At 40.4% G+C, this 20448-nt stretch overlaps 1 protein-coding gene across 2 annotated transcripts in view; it reads right to left on the bottom strand.

Annotated features, from left to right (window-relative positions):
- Nucleotides 1–20011, bottom strand: part of LOC109438051 (cytochrome P450 3A12-like) — a 55196-nt gene extending 35185 nt beyond the window's left edge. The window contains exons 1-4 of one of the 2 annotated variants that reach the window (XM_074328511.2): nucleotides 19817–20011; nucleotides 16197–16290; nucleotides 14092–14144; nucleotides 10187–10286 (exon numbers count right to left, since the gene is read on the bottom strand). In XM_074328511.2, coding sequence (XP_074184612.2) covers nucleotides 10187–10286; nucleotides 14092–14144; nucleotides 16197–16290; nucleotides 19817–19893 — 324 coding nt within the window. In that variant the 5' untranslated portion in view covers nucleotides 19894–20011. The remainder of the gene's footprint in view (nucleotides 1–10186; nucleotides 10287–14091; nucleotides 14145–16196; nucleotides 16291–19816) is intronic. The other variant, XM_074328512.2, reaches the window with a different exon arrangement.
- Nucleotides 20012–20448: the final 437 nt, after the last annotated feature.

Genomic DNA, 20448 nt, shown 5'->3' with positions numbered 1-20448 from the left:
CCTACACTAGATACTCAATATACATTTATCCCAAATGTGTAGCGTCCTGTAAGGGTAGAGGAGACATCCAACTACCTGATATGGTATTCAGCATTTTTAGTCCAATCTCTTTTTTATTTCAAATGACCCATAAGGTAAGGACACTGCTCTTCCAGGGGGAATAGATAGGAATAAGATATAGTACATCCTCCAGGGCTGAATAGAATAGAAAGGGATTGTTGACAGATAGCCAGATAGCCTAGGCAAACTCTGTGTTGCTTCAGACCAGTTCTAGCTTTACTTATGTCTACAGCATGAACAACTTGAAAAAGTGATGTGTTAACATGGTAACTTTTTATAAAATAGTAGTTAAACTTTACAGATAAGGAATCTATTGGCTATCCTGAAAAAAATGATACAATTACATGGAGATCCTTTTCCTTTACATTTTTCCACCAGAGATGGAAGGGGGAAAAAAAGAGATAATTCTATTTGTCAGCTTGGGACTGGCCTATCAAGCCAACCTGCTTAAGACTCTTCCAACTTCTAACACTATATTTTGTTTTAAAATGAATATTTCCAATATCCATTCATGATAAAAACTCATCAACTATGAAGAGAAGAAAACTTTCTCAACTTGATAAATAACACCTACAAAAAAACCTACAGCTAACATCACACTTAATGATGAAAACCTGGAGTAACATCACCAAGACTATGGAGTAGGAGACTGTAGCCTCTGTTGCCCCACAAAGAACAACAATTAGACAGCTGTCCAGAAACAAAAATAAGTCAGTGAGAGAGCAGAAGTTCACTTAAGAAGCTTGAGCAACATAGTAGAGCAAAAAAACCTGAGAATGACTGTACAAAATGGATAGAGAGGATGGTTTCACTTTGCCTGCATCATCTCATCCTCCAGCCAGTACAGCTCAGTTCCAAGAGGGAACTCCCCAGCCTGAGAGACTTTGCCTTGCTGAGAAAAGAACAGGGTGAGAGACAATTTCCCCCAGTTTTGACCAACTTTGGTTTCACTATGCCCAATATATTAGCACAGATGAGAAGTCTAGAGGCTGCTAAGAACAAAGAAGAAGAGGAAGGACTGCCAGGATCAGCTTGTGACAGGATTCACTGTGCTTTTATTTCTCTTGCTCCACAGAAGACCCCGACAGACTTTTCTGCTGAAGAAAGCAACAGCCAGCACAGCTGTTATGAACACCCTGCAGGTTTTGCTGCTGATTACCACACAGGTTTTCACATTTGCACACTGCAACAGACTGAGACCTGCCCTATCACACTCCATCCTCACCAGAGCTACCCCATGTAGTGCCTCCACCCTGAGCCCCAGGATCTGCACCAGCAACCAGCACTGGTATATGTGGCTGGGCATGTGCATAACTCCAGCCTAGTCCCCTGCAGCTGTTCAGGTGCCTAGAGATAACGCTGACTCCTGTCAGTTGACTAAACTGCCACATGCGTCCACAGCTAATCCTTGCAGCTGCACACCTAGACACTGTCAGCCTCAACTCCATTCAGCAGCCCCCACTGCTGTGCATGCACCTGTAACTCGCGCCTGCAGCTCGCCCCTGCAGCCATGTGAGTTCACAGTGACAGCCTGAGCACTTTACTCTACCTCTGTGCCCACATTTAGCCCCAGCCCCTGCCACCAGCCCTGGCCCTTACCATGGGGCATATGCCTGCAGTCAGCCCCCACTGATAAGCATTTGCAAACCACCAACCTTGGCTGTCTGACTAAGTCCCTCACTGCTAGAGCTGTTGATGCTGCTTAAGACACTTTTTTGCTACCGTGGACACTCAACAGCTCTTGCTGCCAAGGATCATGCAGTTGGTGATGTGGTGAACCCCAGCAGCATAGGTCAACAATGCTTCACTAACCTGGAGCCACCCTACTCCCCACAATAGCAACACACCACTACACTGAGGGTCACAGCACACTCGATTGTGCCCCAACCCAAAAGTAAAGGTCTTTCATTACTGAAGTTAGTTCATAAAGTCTGGAAAAGGTGACTGCTTCTTCAAATGAACAGACATTATTTCAAGATACAGGGATCATGAAGAATCAGCAAGAGATGATACCACCAAAGGAAAACAATATATTTATAGTAACTGACCTCAAAAAAATGGAGATCACAAATTGCCTGAAAGGGATTCAAAATAATTGTTCCAAAGAAGCTCAGAGAGGTACAAGAAACACAGATTAACAAAAATTTAACAAGATCATTTGGTGTCATTTTCTGTGATTGTTTGTGACCCCTATATGTTGCAATGGTGTCTGTGCATAAGTATTAATCAATGTTACTTCAATAAACTTAATTTAAAAAATTTAACAAAATAGGAAAATTACAGAAACACAATAAGAAGTACTACAAAGAGATATGAAACATAAAAAATTACAAAAAGATATTTTGATGCTGAAGACTATATGATTGAATTTAATAAATGCAACAGAGAGCTGCAAGAGCACATTCAATCAAGCAGAACAACAGTCAGTGAACTCAAAGACAGATCTTTTTTTAGAATGCAAAGGAATGAAGAAAGCTTACAGGATTATGGGATATCATTAAATGAAACAATATTCTCATTATTGGAGTCCTAGAAGGAGAAGAGACAAAGGGACAGAAAGCTTATTTTAAAAAATAATGGCTGAGACAACTGCCAAAGGATTTTGGGAAGATGGTGGGTGAGGTAAATGCTATGCCTATTACCTCCAGGGTTCACACCAAAATTACAGCTAAATTATAGAACAATCAACCTCAAGAATCATTTGAAGACTAGCTGAACACAACACATATAATTAAAGATATAATGAACAAACCATATTGAGATTGGTAGGAGGGGCAGAGATGCAAAATGGGCTGACCCCAAACCCACAGGTAGTGGTTGCACACTGGGAGGGACATCTCAGTAGTAGATATCCCCCCAGAAGAGGGAGGGGTGTCAGCCCCATATCAGGCTCCCCAGGTGTCCTGTGCTGGGAAGAGGAGTTCCCAAAATGTCTGGCAGTGAAAATCAGTGAGGACTCTATCTGTTTGTCCCGGTGGGACAGAAGGCAGCTGGAAACCCTGATGCCCTCTTAAAGTCCCAGCACATAGAATCATTCACTTGCAAACACTCACCTGGTGTCTGGTGGGGGGGTGGCAATGCGAGAGGTGCCAGAGACATATGGGGAAAGACTGAGTTGTATGGCTTTTGGGTGAGGGCTGGAGGGACAGCTGCCATTTTTTCTGTGTGTAGCTTGCTTCACAGGTAGCCTACAGCAGGGATCCATCATGCGTATGTTGAACTCTCCCCTGAAGGGCCAAATCTAAGACCACATTGGTCTGGTAAAATCTATGCATGCACACCACTTTGGTGATGCCCTGGGTCCCAACCCCACACAGCTAATACTGCATCACCTGGGACACTCTTGGCTTTTGAGTGGCCTGCCCTGCCCCACAAGCTGCAGAAGAGTTTTACAGCAGTGGAGAGTCTGTGGAGGCCTGGAGAACTTTTGGTGGTGGGCACTGAGCCACAACATACACTGCAGCCTCTCTGGGGTGGCTCTTGGGAATCTGTGGGCCTGACCCAGTGGTGACTAGTTGTGGTGTTCTCAGAGTATTTTTTCAAATTGGTCACTGGCCTGGTACTGGTGCAAGAACCAAAACTGCATTAATTTTGTAGAAACCACTTCCCATACCCCAGGCTCTCTGAAACCCCACCCTATCCATGTAGGGCTGCATTTCCATGGGCCCTCTCAGCCTTTGGGTGGCCAGCTGCATGCCACAAACTGCAGTAGCCTTTTACAGCAGTGGGTGGCCCACAGCTCCTCAGGGAACTTTTGGTGGTGAGCAGTGAGCTACAACTTGTGCTGCAGCCACTCTTGGGCAGCCCCCAGGGATCTGTGGGCCCAGGCCAGCAGTAGCTTGGGACATTTTGCAGAGTGGTCACAGTCCAGGCACTGGTGCAAAAACTGAATCTGCATTAACTTTGTAAAAACCACCAGTCATGCCTTGGAAATCCCTAGACACTACCCTGCCCACCTAGTGCCACATTGCTGGTGCCACTTGCATACTGCGCCAACCAACCCAGCCCACACATCTAAGGATACTCTTTCAATGGCTGGGCCTTACAGGCAGCCAGCAGATGGCAACAAACCTATGGGGCTCTGGGCCTTTGGCCAAGCTACCCCGGGCCCAATACTGGTGGCAGCTGGCCTCATTACAGTCTAGGTCTCCAGGTCTAGTACAAACAGCAACCAAGCACATATGATGTACCTCCGAGGTAGCCCTTGGCCGGTCACAGGCAAAGCTGAAAGTGGCCTTCAGGGGAGCCCCTCCCAAGAGACACCAGAAACAACACACCCAGAGGCTGGCTTCAGACCATACCAGAGCACTACCTGGTTACCCTTACAAGCAGCATACCCCAAAAGTGGTCTCAAGAGGCACAAAATTCCACAGGAGCGAATACCCCTCTGAAGGGTCAGCCCCCACACAGCAGCTTGTACACTGTTGGTGTAGCCAATCCTCACAGTCAGTCAGCCTGGGAGTCAATCCCGCCCACTGACATACCAAAAACAATCAACGCTCAATTACAACAGGAGAATACACACAACACACACAAGGGACATTCCTGGAACATACGCACAGGAGGTCAGGGAGACTGTGCCATTGGACCACACAGGACACCTACTATATAAAGTCACCTGGCAAAGACTGAGAGACATAGGAGATCTACAGAATACATAGAAGTAAATACAGAGAGACAAACAGAATGAGGAAACAAAGAACATGTCCCAAATCAAAGAAGGGAGAAATCTCCAGAAATAGAACTAAATGAAATGGAGGCAACCAACCTACTAGAGACCAACCTACTAGAGACAGAGTTTAAAATACTGATTATAAGAAAATTTCACTTAGTGAAAATTTCAACAAAGAGATAGTAAGCATACAATAACTGAATACAACAAAGAATACAAAAACTGAAATGAAGAATACACTAGAAGGAATCAACAACAGATTTGATGACACATAGTGTTGAATAAGTGATTCAGAAGCAAGGTAGCAGAAAACAACCAATCAGAACAACAAAAAGAAAAAAGAATGAAAAAACAAGATAATTTAAGGGACCTGTGGGACAACATCAAGCATAACAACATTCACATCATAGGAGTACCATAAGGAGAAGAGAGGGAGCAAAGGATTGGGAACCTATTTCAAGAAATAATGACCAAAAACTTCCCTAACCTGGTGAAGGAAGTAGACATACAAGCCCAGGAAGTGCAGAGAGTCTCAAACAAGATGAACCCAAACAGGCCAACACTGCGACACATCATAATTAGAATGGCAAAGGTTAAAGACAAAGAGAAAATCCAAAAAACAGCAAGAGAAAGACAAGTAGTTACTTACAAGTTAGCTCCCATAAGTCTATCAGCTAATTTCTCCATAGAAACTTTGCAGGCCAGAAGGAAGTGGCAGGAAATACTCAAAGTGATGAAAAATAAGGGCCTCCAACTAAGACTACTCTATCCAGCAAAGCTATCATTTAAAATTGAAGGAGGGATACAGAGCTTCCTATACAAGAAAAAGCTGAAAGTGTTCATCACCACCAAGCCAGTATTACATAAAGTCTTAGAGGGACTTCTTGAAGATAGGGGAAAAATGATCAAAATTATGAATAATAAAATGGCAATAGCAACATATCTATTAACAATTTTTAAAAATGTAAATGAATTAAATGCTCTCATCAAAAGACACAGAAATGCTGAATGGATAAAAAAACAAAACGCTTACATATGCTGCTTACAAGAGATGCACTTCAGATTGAAAGACACACACAGATGAAAAGTAAAGGGATGGAAAAAGTTATTTCATGAACAGATTGATCTAAAAATACCTTACTCAGACACATTATAATAAAACTGTCAAAAATCAAAGACAGAGAACCTTGAAAACAGCAAGAGAAAAGGAGCTCATCACGTACAAGGGAACCCTCATAAGGCTATTAGCAGATTTCTCAGAAGAAATCTTCAAGGCCAGAGACAGTAAGATGATATATTCAAAGTGCTGAAGTAAACACAGGGGTGCATATGTTTTTTTTGAATTAGCGTTTTGGATTTCTCTGGATAGATACCTAAGAGTGGAATTGCAGGGTCATAAGATAGTTCCATTTCCAGGTTTTTGAGATACCTCCATAGTGATTTCCGTAGTGGCTGCACCAATCTGCAATCCCACCAACAGTGCACAAGGGTTCCTTTTTCTCCACATCTTCGCAAGCACTTGTTGTTTATTGATTTATTGGTGACAGCCATTCTGACTGGGGTGAGGTGGTATCTCATTGTGGTTTTTATTTACATTTCTCTAATGATTAGTGAGGTTCAGCATGTTTTCATATGTCTACTGCCCATCTGTATGTCCTGTTTAGAAAAATGTCTCATGTCGTTTGCCCGTTTTTAATTGGATTGTTTGTTTCTTTGGTGTTGAGTTGAATGAGGTGGTTTTTTTTTTTAATTTGATATTAACCCCTTATCTGATGTATCACTGACAAATATCTTCTCCCATTTAGTAGGATGTCTTTTTGTTTTATTGATGGTTTCCTTTGCTGTGAAAAAACTTTTCAATTTGATGCAATCACATATGTTTATTGCAGCACTATTCACAATAGCCAAGAAATGGAAAAAACCAATATGTCCATCAACTGGATGGACATCAACTAAATGTCCATCAGCTAAATGTCCACTAGACAACTGGATTAAGAAACCATGGTACAATGGAGTATTACTGGGCCATAAAGAAGAAGGAAATCTTACCATTTGCAAAGATATGGATGGACCTAGAGAACATTATGCTAAGTGAAATAAGTCAGACAGACTTATTTGATCTCACTTATATATGGAATCTAAAGAATAGCATAAATGAGCAAACTAATCAGAAACAGTCTCAGAGACATAGAGAAACAAACTAAGGGTTGCTAGATAGGAGGAGGTTGGGGATGAGGGAGAAGGTGAGGAGATTAGAAAGCACAAATTTTTAACCACAAGATTACCACGGGGATACGAAAGACAGTTTGGGGAATATAATCAATAATGTTGTAAAGATTTTGTAGGGTATCCGATGGACACTTGTCTTATTAGGGAGACCACCTCAGGGATGGTGTAGGTGCCTGTCTACTGCAGTGTACACCTGAAGCTGAAGCTGAATAATAATGAATGTCAACTATAATTTAATATATGTATGTATATAGTCACAGGATGTGGAGTACAGCATAGAATCAATGGAATTGTAACAGCTATATACAATGCCAGAGGGGTAGTAGATTGGGGGAGGGGGGTTATCACTTTGTGAAGGGTGTAAATATCTATTACATTGTCTTGTACAGCTGAAACTAAAATAAATAAATAAATAAATAAATAAATAAAGCTGAAAGATAAAAACAAAAACAATAAAACCCCTACCAACCAAGAACACTTAGCCCAGAAAAGTGGTCCTTCAGCAATAAGTGAGAGATAAAGACATTTCCAGACAAACAAATGTGGAAAGAGTTCATCACCACCGGAACTGCCTTATAAGAAACACTAAAGGAAGATCTTAAGATGGAAAGAAAGGACACTAATAAATAAGATAAAATCATATCAAAGTATAAAACTCACTGGCAAGTGTAAATATATAGTCAAATTCAAAATACAGTAATATTATAATGGTGGTGGGCAATCAACTATAACTCTAGTGCAAAGGTTAAAAATGACTATAGCTAAAATAATTTGTTAATGGATATCTAATAGAAAAAGATGTAAGAATAACATCAAAACATAAAATGGGAACAAATTGTTATCAGCTTAAAATAGACTGTTATATCTATGAAATATTTCATGTAAGTCCCTGGTAACTACAAAGCAAAAATCTGTAGTAGATACAGAAAAGAAAAATGAATCAAAGCACACTACTATAGAAAATTATGAAATCCCAAAAGAAAACAAGACAATAGGAAGAAGGAACAGGGATCTATGACACACCTGGATTAACAAAATGGCAATAGTAAGTCATTATCTATCAATAATCACTTTCTATATAAGTGGAGAGATGAATGGATAAAGAAAATGTAGTGTGTATGTGTGTGTGTGTGTGCCTGCACGCTCATATATACAATTGTGTGTGTGTACACACACACACACACACACACACTCACTTGTATATATGGCACACCCACTGGAATTTAATTCAAGCTTAAAAAGAAGGAAATCCTGCCATTTGGGACAACATGGATAAACCTGGAGAATATGCTAAGTGAATTAAGTCAGATACAGAAGGACATATATCACATAATCTCACATACAGAATCTGAAAAAAGAGAAAAAAATAACAAAACTCATAGTAACAGAATAGAATGGTGATTATCTGAGTGTGAGGGGAAGGAAAGATATTGATCAAAGGATACAAACTTTTAGTTATAAGATGAAAAAGTTCTGGAGACCCAATGTACGGCATGGTGAATATAGTTAACAATTCTGTATTGTATACTTGAAATTTGCTAAGAATAGTAGATCTTAAGTGTTCTTACCACACACCAAAAAAGCTAATTATGAGAAGTGATGGATATGTTAATTCATTTGTGGTAATCATTTTACAATGTATGCATATATCAAAATATCACACTGCATGTCTTCAATACATACATTTTTATTTGTCAAAATAAATATATAAAAATTTAAAAATGGTGAAAACAGAATGCTTCCCCCTTAGATTAGGAACAAGGCAAAAATGTCCACTCAAAGCACTATTATATAATATCATACTGGAAGTCCTAGCTAGGGCAGTAAGACAAAAAGAAGAAATAAAAGGCATACAGATTGGAAAGCAAAAAATTGAAGCATCCCTGTTTTCAGGTAACATAATTGTCAACGTGAAAATCTCAAAAAATATAAAAAGAAAACCTCTAGAACTAATAAATGAGCTCAGCAAGATTGTAGGATACGAGATCAACAGAAAAATCAACCCCATTTCTATATAATAACAATGATATCGGAAAACACTACCATTTACAATCCAAAGAAAATGAAATACTTTAGGTGTAAATTTAACAAAACATGGATAGAATTTCTATTGGAGAAAGGGATCAAAGAAAGCCTAAATAAATCGAGAGACATACTGTGTTTTCATGGATTGAAAGACTTGACCTTGTAACGATATAGATTTTCTCCAAATTGATCTATGTGATTACTTTCAATTCTTATGAAAATCTCAGCAATTGTTTTCTTTGTAAACATAGATTAGCTTAGTTTAACTTTGTATGGAAAGGCAAAGACATAGAATAGTTAAAACAATTCTGAAAAAAAGGTGGGACGATAATTCATTTTCCATGCTGAGACTTACTACATAGGTACAGTAATCAAGATTGTGTGGAACTGGTAGAGTGTAGATACATAGATCAATGAGCAGAGCAGAGAATGAGAAACAGACCCACACAAATAGGCCCAATGATTTTTGACAATAGTGCAAAAGCCATTCAAGGAGGAAGGCTAGCCTTTTCACAAATGGTGCTGCAGCAATTAGGCACCCATAGGCAATGAATAAACAAACAAACAAACAAACAAACAAACAAACTTTGACCTAAACTTCATACCTTATATAAAAATTAGAATTAAATGGATCATAGATTTAAATGTAAACCATAAAACTTTATAACATTTAGAAAAAAGTAGGAGAAATTATTCAGGACCCAGGGCTCAGTGAAGAGTTTTCAGACTTGGCACCAAAGGCACAGCCCATAAAAGGAAAAACTGATAAATTGGTTTCACCAAAATCAATGTTTGCTCTGCTAAAGACCCTGATAAGAGGAAAAGATAAGCTACACACTGTGACCAAAAAAAATAGTAAGAGGGAAACTTATGGTGATGGAACAGTTTTGTATCTTCATTGTGGTGGTGGTTACACAAATCTTCACATATGAAAATTTTTATAGAGACACAAACAACTACACAAATAAAGTATAGAAACTGATGAATCTGAATAAGCTCTATGGCTAGTACAAATTTCAATTTCGTGCTTTGATATTGTACTATAGTCATACAAGATATTACCAATGGGGGAGACAGAATGAAGGGTACGTGACATGGGACCTTCCTGGATTTTTAGGCAATTTTCTGTTTATCCATTATTATTTCAAAATTAAAATTTAATAAATAAAATTTAAAGTAAAAAAAATAATGGATGCCTACCCGCCGGTTTGTGAACACAGAATAACATTCTTTCACAAGTACTGTTTTGATCATATCTGGATCTGTGATAGCCAACACAGGCTGTTGACCATCATAAAACCTGTGTGGGGAAAATAGAGTTAATTAATTTTTCTTTTTAGTGGAGTTACTTTTTTTTTAATTAAAATTTATTGAAAAAAAAAAACTTTATTGGGTGACAATGGTTAGTAAAATTACATAGGTTTCAAGTGTACAATTCTGTAATACAGAGTACCTAACATCAAAGGACAGTCTGGGCTTCCAGGAGTGGTTCCGTCTGCAGACATTGTCTTGTAAAATTTAATCAACTCTCTAATATATAGAGGATGTATTACAGATTAAATATTTTTTCTTTTTTATTGTAAACATTTTTTTAAATTTATTGGGTGACAATTGTTAGTAAAATTACATAGATTTCAGGTGTACAATTCTGTATTACATCATCTATAAATCCCATTGTGTGTTCACCACCCAGAGTCAGTTCTCCTTTCATCACCATATATTTGATCCCCCTTACCCTCATCTTCCACCCCCACCCCCCTTAGCCTCTGGTAACCACTAAACTATTGTCTATGTCTATGAGTTTTTTTTCTCATACAGATTAAATTTATATAGATGATGTATTACAGATAAAAATATATAGATTATGTATTACAGATTAAATTCCACTCCTGGAAGTCCAGCTTTTCCTTTGATGTTACATAATCCATATTCCTAGAGATCATGGTTAGAAATAACATAAGAGCACTTGTTAAATCCGGGTGGTGTGTACATGGTTATTTTCTATACAATTCTCCATAATTTTTTGTATGTTTAAAATATTTCTTTTAAAAAAAATCTTGCTCTTTTTATTTGTATTTTGGAAATCTTTCTATATCAGCACAGAGAATTTTCTCATTATTTTTACAGCTGCAAAATATTTCTTGGTATAAATTTACTGCAATGTATTTAGCTACTGATGGACATTTAGATTTATCCTCAATCTTTTACTAAAGCAAACAATGAGACAATGATTAACCTTTTAGTCACATTATTTTGCCTGTGTACAAGCATATTTGAATAATGAATTCTCAGAAATGTTCCTCCTGGATCAAAGGGTATCTACATTTGTAATCTTACTAGATATTACCATATTGCCCTCTTTAGGAATTATATCCACTTTACATATCCACTAGCAACATATGAGAGTGTGATCACTTTATTATCCTATTATACACAAAGAAGTGTGTTATTCAACACGTGAGTTGGTGTCTAAAGCACTTAGAACAGTGAATGGGACATAGCAAGAGGGTGTTAATTACTTTTACTAGTAAAAAAGGAAGTTAGGCTAGTAAATAGTTGAAGGAAAGTAAATTATCTGGGAAGAGAAGAAAAAATGAGAGTCCACCCACTCAGTCATTTAAAAATATACTTTTGAAGATACATCAAAAGCATGCAAAATGCATATAACATCATATTAGATGAAAAGTACAGACATGCTGATCACAAATATGTAAAAATGTGTCTGCAAATGAAAAAGACTTGAAACACTCAAAAAGATCTAGTAGGAATATGAATGATTTCTTTACCCTATTTTCCAAAATTTGTTTAGTTGTTTACAATTTCTTTAAGGAAATATTATTTTAACTATTAAAGAGGAGTCCTGGTTAGAATGATGATTAGAAAATTTTAAAACAAAAGGACAAAGAATAAAAAAATACAGAGGAGCATGTACAATTAATTTAAACATATTTTCTTTTCATTGCTTATATTTATTCTATATGTGGGTCCAACGGGGCCCTCAGCTCAGTGTAGGTGACATCTGTTAGCAGCATGGCAAGCCCACTTTTGACATATGTACCACGCAAAGTGGACTCTTTCTGTGTGATACACTCTGATTTGGCCTGATCTCCTGACTGGTTTGCTGTAAGTTTAATGACACCATCCTCTGGCATTTTATTGTTTATAATAAATCAGTTGCATTAGCTAGAACAAAATGGAAGATTTTCCACAACACTCACCTATTCTTTCTTTGACTTCATGGAGGAATTTCAAATGGTTTTGTGATTGTGGGGGCAGAGCCCCAGAAAGCAGTTTCCAGGCTCTCGGCCTCACATAGACAGGTGCTGGCTCAGGTAGTAAATGGCCAACTGTGATTGCATGGCCATCAGCTGTGGCTAATTGGCCGTCAGCTGTAACCAGTGAGCCATTGGCCACAATATAACTGCTGTGGCTACGCTAGCAGAGGAAGAGAGAGAAAGAATGGGGGCTAGCAAGAAGATGGTGGCTGGGCTGGCAAGTGTGGATGGCGGTTTGCGGACAGTGTGGATCCAGCCTCCAGTGAGAGTATAGTGCCGCCAAAGAGAATATAGTGGTGTGACTCCCCTACCTATGGCTCCGTGGGTGTTCCTTTTTGGCCTCACCATATCCTGCGTTCTTGTGTGGGGAGCGGGAGCAGAGACCCCGCAGGCCTCCCTCCACGACAAATGGCGCAGCGAGCAGGGTCTCCTGCATGACAGTGATCAAATAGAAAAATGATTGAGAACCACTGCCCTTAATGCTGCCAATTTCCGGAAAAAAAAAATGTTCTAAAACTCAGAAGGTTTAAGTAGGTGTTGAATACATTTAGTGTTGAAGCAGTGACATAAGTGATTGTGGTGGCACTTGGGTCGATCAAATTGATCATATTTCTTGGATAAGTCCCCTTCCCCATCATATTTTTACAAAAATACCTGGGTGGAGAGACAGTGGTTTTCGGTCACCCTTTATATCCGTGATCTCATACCAGCCTTACTATTTCTTCCACTACTAATTAACATTCAGATTCTTGGGCCCCATTCCAGATCCTCCAGATTCAGTGTTGCTAGGGCATGGGCCCCAAGAATCTGCATTATTAACAAGCTCTCCCAGGTGCTTCTTATATACACCCAAGCATGAGAACCATTTTCTAAAGAAAGAAAGTGACTCCACCCAGAGAACACAAGTAGTAAATGTTGGAAGGGGCAGTTTGAGCTGGACCAGTGGTGATCCAGTGCTGTGCATTCATTCTACTCCATCACGCAGACATTCTGGGCCACGCAAACTCAGTAGAACTGTATGGTTTCTGTTGACTTGAGAGAAGATGCCAGTACAGAGAGATAAAGCCTTCTTCCACTTGCTTCTAGCATGCAAGCACCATGTTACACCTCTCCCACTGCTCTCACCAGCTCTGAAGAGGAACAGCTGCTGGAACTGGCCGAGGCCACTCTATACAATCCTCAAGTCCACCAGCCCACCAGGAAACAGCATGGTTTGGAAATATGCTACATCTTCTCGAAGTAGGAGAATAGGATAGATAAAGCAATACTTGTATAGTCTAAACTTCTATTGAAAAGTCTTGGCTTAGAATTCATTTAAAATCCCAAACTCCATACTTGTGGAGAAAGTAAAAAACACTGAACAGAGATAGTTTTCCATTCTGTCTGTGTACCTATACCCACAGCCCTTTTTAAAAATGACAAGATAAATCCAAATTTTAAAATGTTTGGATTTTAATTAATCATGTGTGAAAGGGGGAATGACATGCATTTATGAGCATATGTTAGAAAGCTCAGAAATAATGCATTATCTGATTAAAGGTAATCTAAGAAAGGAAAAATGGAGAAGATGGGAATTATAAAACACTGGACAGAGAGAGATGTCAGGAGTCCCCAAGCCATCAAATCTGGAGACTAGTGATAACCTGCACCTCTCTAGCTGGTTCAGAATGTAGCCCTGGACACCTGGTGACATAGCGGATCCCTGGTAGAACAAGCCTCCAAAGCTGTACAATAACACTATAGGCTGAGACTGTCTTCAACACCATGGGGTGGGGGTGGGGTCTCATTATATCAGCAAGTCTATCTGATGGAAGTATCCAGTATACTCACCCCCACATATTTCCATACTTCTTAAAACATTTCTTGTCAAAATCCCATACACCCTATAGGAGAAACAAAATTAGATTATTAATCCAAATGTACTGAACCCTATCTCTAATTGGGACAAAAACGGCCCGGATTCCTTGAAATCAGGCTTACTGGCAGATAGGGGAAAGCTCTTACTCAGAGGTGGCTTGGGGAATGGAGGAAAAATGAAAGAGATATTTGAAGTGGAGAATTTAAAATCACTCTTGAAACTTCTGTGACTAGTATACATACTGAATGACTGACCTTTTCTATATTAACTAACTCCTTGTCTTATGCAAGTTTCTGTTGTGCATGTGTCACCTCTCAAATATCCAGAATTATTACCGCCATGGACACTGAGAACTGAAGCTGAGGGAAAGTAAGAGTGGCCTGCGCACTCTTTGACCTCCTGGTTAAGCATTATTTTCATTTATCTCATGAGCCCTCTCTAGAATTCCAGCAGAATTAGGACGTTTGACACACCAGTGACTCTTTTATTCTAGCAGATTTGAATAAATGTAAGACACGTTTGTTGAGTGAGAAACTGACTGAGGGAATGAATGAATGAATGACAAAGTAGATTTGCCTCTGGTTTTCCAGCTCAACAGGGAAAAGCTGGGGAGATGGCACCATTCCACCAGGCCTGAGCAAATCAACACACTTGTTCTGAGTTTTTACTTCTGTCACTTAAATACAAATCTTCCTATTATTACTAAGTTTCAACTGTGATATTAGATGTTTTACGTATGTAAAAGAAGTTCCCAGAAGTATGGGTTTAAGGGTGTATCTATAACGAGTTGATCTGGGTAAGGTAGAAAGGAAATTATTGTTTTTTCAGACAGAAAAAGTATGGGAAGTTCTTAGACTAATAGAAACACTGAAGACCTCAGTTGGGAGAATTAGGATCTGAGAAACAAGCCTCTGGTCTGTGAGAAAGGAAATCTGGCAGACAGCAGCCTGCATGCAAGGCTCTGCCTTCTGGCCTAAGGATGTGAGCTGGTAATCTTTTGCCCAGGGGCCACGCCCTGGTTGAAGCATAAGGTCAGGATATATCACAAAGGCCGCACCAAAATCCACAGTCCATATGTCAACTAGTATATTCCATTCCATTAAATTCAATTGTTCATAATTTTGTCAAACAATCTCCTACTAGTGATTTTTTTTTTTACAAATAATTCTCTCTCCTTTACAAAAACCCCACACAACTCATTTAGATAAATGATTAAATATCTGAAGTTGATAGACAGCCCCCATCCTGCCTCAGTTATACCTGCTCAGACTCACCCATAGGTGCCTCCTCTGAGGGCAGAGAAGTAAAGCAGAAAGCTCTTGTTCCATCTCTCTTGTCCCCCAAAATCGTCAAGGCGAGCAAAGCGTGAGTAGGGGCCATGGATATAACTACAGGCATTTAGTAGTTCTTAGAGAATGCATGTACGCGGATTCCCCGATGGTGAACACTGGGGCTGCCAAATACACTGAAGTTTCCAAGCTCTCCAGGAGGACGGAAGCTAGAGCTACCAGGAGCTTATGCTACGAGCAGGAAGTCTGACTCTAGCGTATACCCGTAATGAGGCAGTGCCACTCACCTCCTTCATGCTTTTCACCTAATACTAAGTACGATTATACCTTTCTGGGAATCTTCACCTGGCTGCAAGAAAATGCTTCTCACGATGCTCACAAGCTGGAACAGCAAGTCCTGTGCTGAACCAGCCAGAGCGGGATGCTGTCCGACTGAGGCAAAACCTGAGACTCCTAACAGCTGACAACAGGGCCTTGGGGTAAACCTGGCCCAGTGCTGGGTGGGGCATATGACACCCTTTCCGGAAAGTGTGAAACCTCAGAACATCCTCATGAGGAGGGCACTTTGACTATGGAACTCAGCTGGGACAGAGTCAATGGAATTGTAACCGAAATATAAGATGTCAGAGGGGTAGTAGATTGGGGGAGGGGGGTTAGCATCGTGAGGGATGTAAATGTCTAACTATTACAATGTTTTGTACACCTGAAACTAATTTTAAAAAAAGAATATAAACAAAGGTGATACTCTAAAATAAAAGAGAGAAAGAGGGAGCCCAAACAACACTCACCTTACGGTAACCCAGAACAGTTCCAAAAAAAGGCAGAGGTTTCGGCCCAGGAATCCCCAGCTTCTTAAAAAGTCCATGTGTAGAGGTCCCATATCTATAAAGTAAAAGAGAACGCCAGGGATATAGAATAAGTGATGGCGAATCTCTGACTTGGAACTGGAGTCAAGCTAGGGAGGTAACATGTAGGCGATAAGTAATAACAGCAATTCCAACAGCACTAATTCCATCCACTCGTCATCTCCTTTCTCACTGCCACTGTGAGAGTCACAAAATCTAATGGTGATCAGCTAACAGAGCTGAAGACTTCAGGGCCCCAATCCTAGAGTGAATGATTGATAAATGTTTCCAGATTGGAGCGCTCCTGAGAGGCTCAGGTTGGAATTCTATTTAGTAAGAGGACACTTCTATGATTTTGGCGATTCTAATTCTAGGCAGAAAAAGGAAGAAGGTTTTTCTGCTCCGAATGATGAATTTTGCATAACTGGGTCCATCAGTGACTGAGGGTTAGTGAGCGCCCACAGAGATAGAGTTCTTACAGTTTGCTCTGTGACTTTATGCTTTGCCTTCCCTCTAGCCCCTGACCCTGCTTTAAGATCTGGATCTTCTTAAATATATCATCACAGAGAGGCCTTGACTAGCCACAGTGTTCTTATCTCTATAGCATGAAACTGGGCTCAAGGCCTCCATTGTCCTCGTAGCCTTTCAGCTACACCCAAGTCCACGTTCTCAGGAAATTTGGTGCCGTGTGCTCTAGAGAAGAGTGATTGTCCCACATGTGCCCTGAATGAAGTTGTATGAAGGAACCAATGACTAAATAATCCATTTCCAGACCATTCTTCCCTTAGTGGTATCTGGTTCTCCAGCCTGTGATGGTCACCTGCTAAGCAGTGCCAGGCTCACGCCGTTTGTCATGATGGCCAGTCACCACGCAGTTGGTTTACTGGCTCTGTGTGTCAACCATCTCAAAATCCCATTAAGGCTGGTGCTTCCTCCGGCAGGCCTGCCTGAAATTGATCTTCATGTGTCATATGTGGAGTCCCTCAGCTGGGGGCTCTGGATCCTTGCAAGCTTTCCCACTCCAGGGTTACTGAGAGAGGTCAGAGGGGAGGAGGAAGAGAGGCTGAGGAAAGAGGCCGTTGGCAACCATTTCAACCATGAAGCTTCTAGGCCTACAAGACTAAGCCCATAGAGGCAAATTAGGGAATTATGGCTGAAAAGCAGGCTCTGTATAATGGTCCTACGTACTCTACAAACGCTTTCAGCTGAAGGATAGATGGCCTTGCAAACAGGGTACCTTCCTGTTGATAGCAAAAGATGTGTTATAAAACATAAGATTAGTAATATAAAATGTTCCAGAGAGTTGAATTGTGTCCTCTTCTTTTTGTGGTTACCCTTTAAGAAAGTATGGGTTCCTAAAATTCTGTACAAATTTAGGTAATCTTATAATATGTGATTAAACAAACCCCCCAAATCCCATGAAACGACTTGTGCTGAAGGGCATAATGGAGGCAGTACGGCCGAGTACAGCTGGGTGTTTAGATCCTTCCTACAGAAAGTTGGTAGAAATGTGAGGCCTGACTGTCAAAACCGGGGTACTCTTGGTTCCTGCTATCCTAGTTCCTTCCTATACCATGACAACCATGGCAAATCAATTAAACCAGTTTCTGCTTCTGAACTTTCAACATGTTACATAAACTCTCAAGTGAGGCGAAGCAATTGAATGAAAGTATCAGCAACATTGATCCCAAGGGAAGATCTAATGTTTAAACTTACATGGTTCCATATCAAGGCAGAGGGTGGGCTGGGGGCACTCTTCTTTCCAGCTTCCTTCTTTTTGGTAGAGTAATACTGCTTTGGTACAAATGAAGGGGCTAACATAAAGCCAATCATTTCTGTTGCATTTACACTGTGTGGATATAAGAGGATACTCTCTACAGCCACCAACCCTTGCCTGTACCAGTGTTACTTAAGTCTAGAGTGCTGTGTATCCACTGGTGACAGTAGTGGATACTGTCACATAATATGATTTAGGTGGTGTCCCTGTCCCCAGACTTTAAGCAGATGAGATGCCTACCCTGCTGCCCTGTGAGTGACCTCCTGTGGGCCAGGACCCAGGGTATATGGGGGAAATATTCTCCCACTTCATCCAGATGCTGCCTGGATGTCCTTTTACCATCAGTAGCTAACAATCTTGTTTAATCACCTGCACTGTGAGATTAAAATAACCAGCTGGGCAGGTATATTTAAAAACACATACACAATCTGTATCATAGAAGTATATTTTGTACACTAGACTCATTTCCTGTCATTATTCTAGAAGGGTAAGTTTATTTATACACTTTTGTAGCCACAGATCCTGAATCAACAGCCCTGTTTTATCCTCCAGAAAGAACATCCTGGGAATAGTTTTATCTCAGTAAAATAATCTAGTATTAAATAGAATAAAATTAAATATTATCAATTAATTTAAAAATGTGATCAGATGCAAAATGTGTTGCTACAATACCCTGTTGTCATAACATTTCATTTAAAGAATGAAACAAAGTTTATATTTTCTATACTCAAGTCATCATGATTTCCTACTCTGCATGAAAGTGAAAATGGGAAATGAAGGGGGCCTTCTCTACCCATACATGAAAAATAACTCCTCTCCCAACCTGCTCCATGATGCCCGGAATCCCACCCTTGAAAGGAATTCCTCCGCTAGGTGATTTGATTCATCCTCCTGTACTCTAACGTCAAAGGAAATAAAGTATTTAAATCCCAATTGGTTTGTAGGTTTGTGGCTTAATAGGCAGTTAGCAGATTTTATATTGCGGGAACATAAATCACTATTTTGATGCTGACCCTCCCCAAACCAGGAAGGAAATGGTGAAAGAAAAGAATATGATTTCAAGATTTCTGCCAAGTTTGTACTGCTGTAAAGATTTCTCATTTAAGGATAGTTAGTTCTGCCTATTACATAATGGGGGAATGAATCCTAGGAGGGGAGAGCCAGGGAAGGGACACAGAAAAGAGGGAAGAGCCAGTGTGAAGAGAATGGTGGGGTAGTCTGCAACCCCCACGAAGTGTGGGCTGCACTCTGGTACTTTGCATAAATGATGCCAGGCAGTGGGAGGGCGGGGAGCAGGAAACAACCTAGTTGCTCAAGCGCTAATCCCCCTACACATCTCCTACAGTAGACACAGAACTTGGAAAGTCAATGTAATGGGACACAAGCCCTGTTCACTCCCTTCTGCCTCCAGGATCCCCAAGCTGGGAAAGGAGTGAGGAGCCCACTGAACAGAGGCCAGGTGATTTTATCTGTGTCTGCTGAATTCTGGTTGATTAGTGTAGCTCCATCCAAACTGGCAGTCAATCAAAAGATCATCCCCAGGAGCAAATAACGTCACTAAACCTTCTGTGTTATAGAAATTAGGAGCTGGGGGTTCGCGGGGTGACACTCCTTCAACAGATTAGAGTAAAATCAAGAATAACCCCCTTGGTGTTTGTGTGCCCAATATGTATGCAGCTACCCCTTTATTAAATGTTTGCTCTTCAAAACAGATAAGGGGAAGGGGGGCCTGCTTAGCTCCCCAAGTCCAAGGTTACAGAGGACACATATTTGGACAGTTACTCACAGATAGAGGAGCACCAGGCTGGTAGCCAGGAGAAGCCAGGTCTCTGTGGAAAAGCTTGGGATCAGGTCCATTGACATTTTCTTCTAAGATCCTCCACTCTGAGGCTCCCTTTCAGCAGTGTGTGCTAGTCTTTGCCAGCCTGTGCGTGCGGAGCTTCCCTTCCTCAGTGGATATTCAGTGAGACTGGATGTTTATGTGCTGGGAAAGGGGGTGGGGCTTGAGCTGCAGTCAGCAGAAGGGTCATCTGTGCTGCACCCGCCCTCTCCACTTTGAAAGTTGGCAAAGCATCATGGACACTCCCACTTTGACCACCTTTGAGTTCATATTCTGTGGGAAATCAATAAACAACTCACTCCATTTTATCAGCATGTCCAAAGGTTACAGAAACTCTAGTAAAGCAACTGGCCTAAAATCTCTCATCTGCCCTTGACTCCATGGCTGCCTGCTCTAAAAAATACTTGAATTAATGTTAAATGTTTCTATAACCTTTAATACTGTCACTTTTCTAACAAATATTGTAAAACATTAGTTTTTTTTTACACAACGAAAAAAAAAAAAAGACAAAACCCACTGCTTATAACTATGCCCCTAGTGTCTAACATATTTTCTACTGCATGGCAGGTGCTTAAATT

Source organism: Rhinolophus sinicus, chromosome 3 (genome assembly GCF_057876585.1).
Source record: "Rhinolophus sinicus isolate RSI-liver-muscle chromosome 3, RSI-T2T, whole genome shotgun sequence".
Taxonomy (NCBI): Eukaryota; Metazoa; Chordata; class Mammalia; order Chiroptera; family Rhinolophidae; genus Rhinolophus; species Rhinolophus sinicus.
The sequence above is the reverse complement of the archived record's forward strand: the minus strand, read 5'-3'. Positions and strand labels throughout refer to the sequence as shown.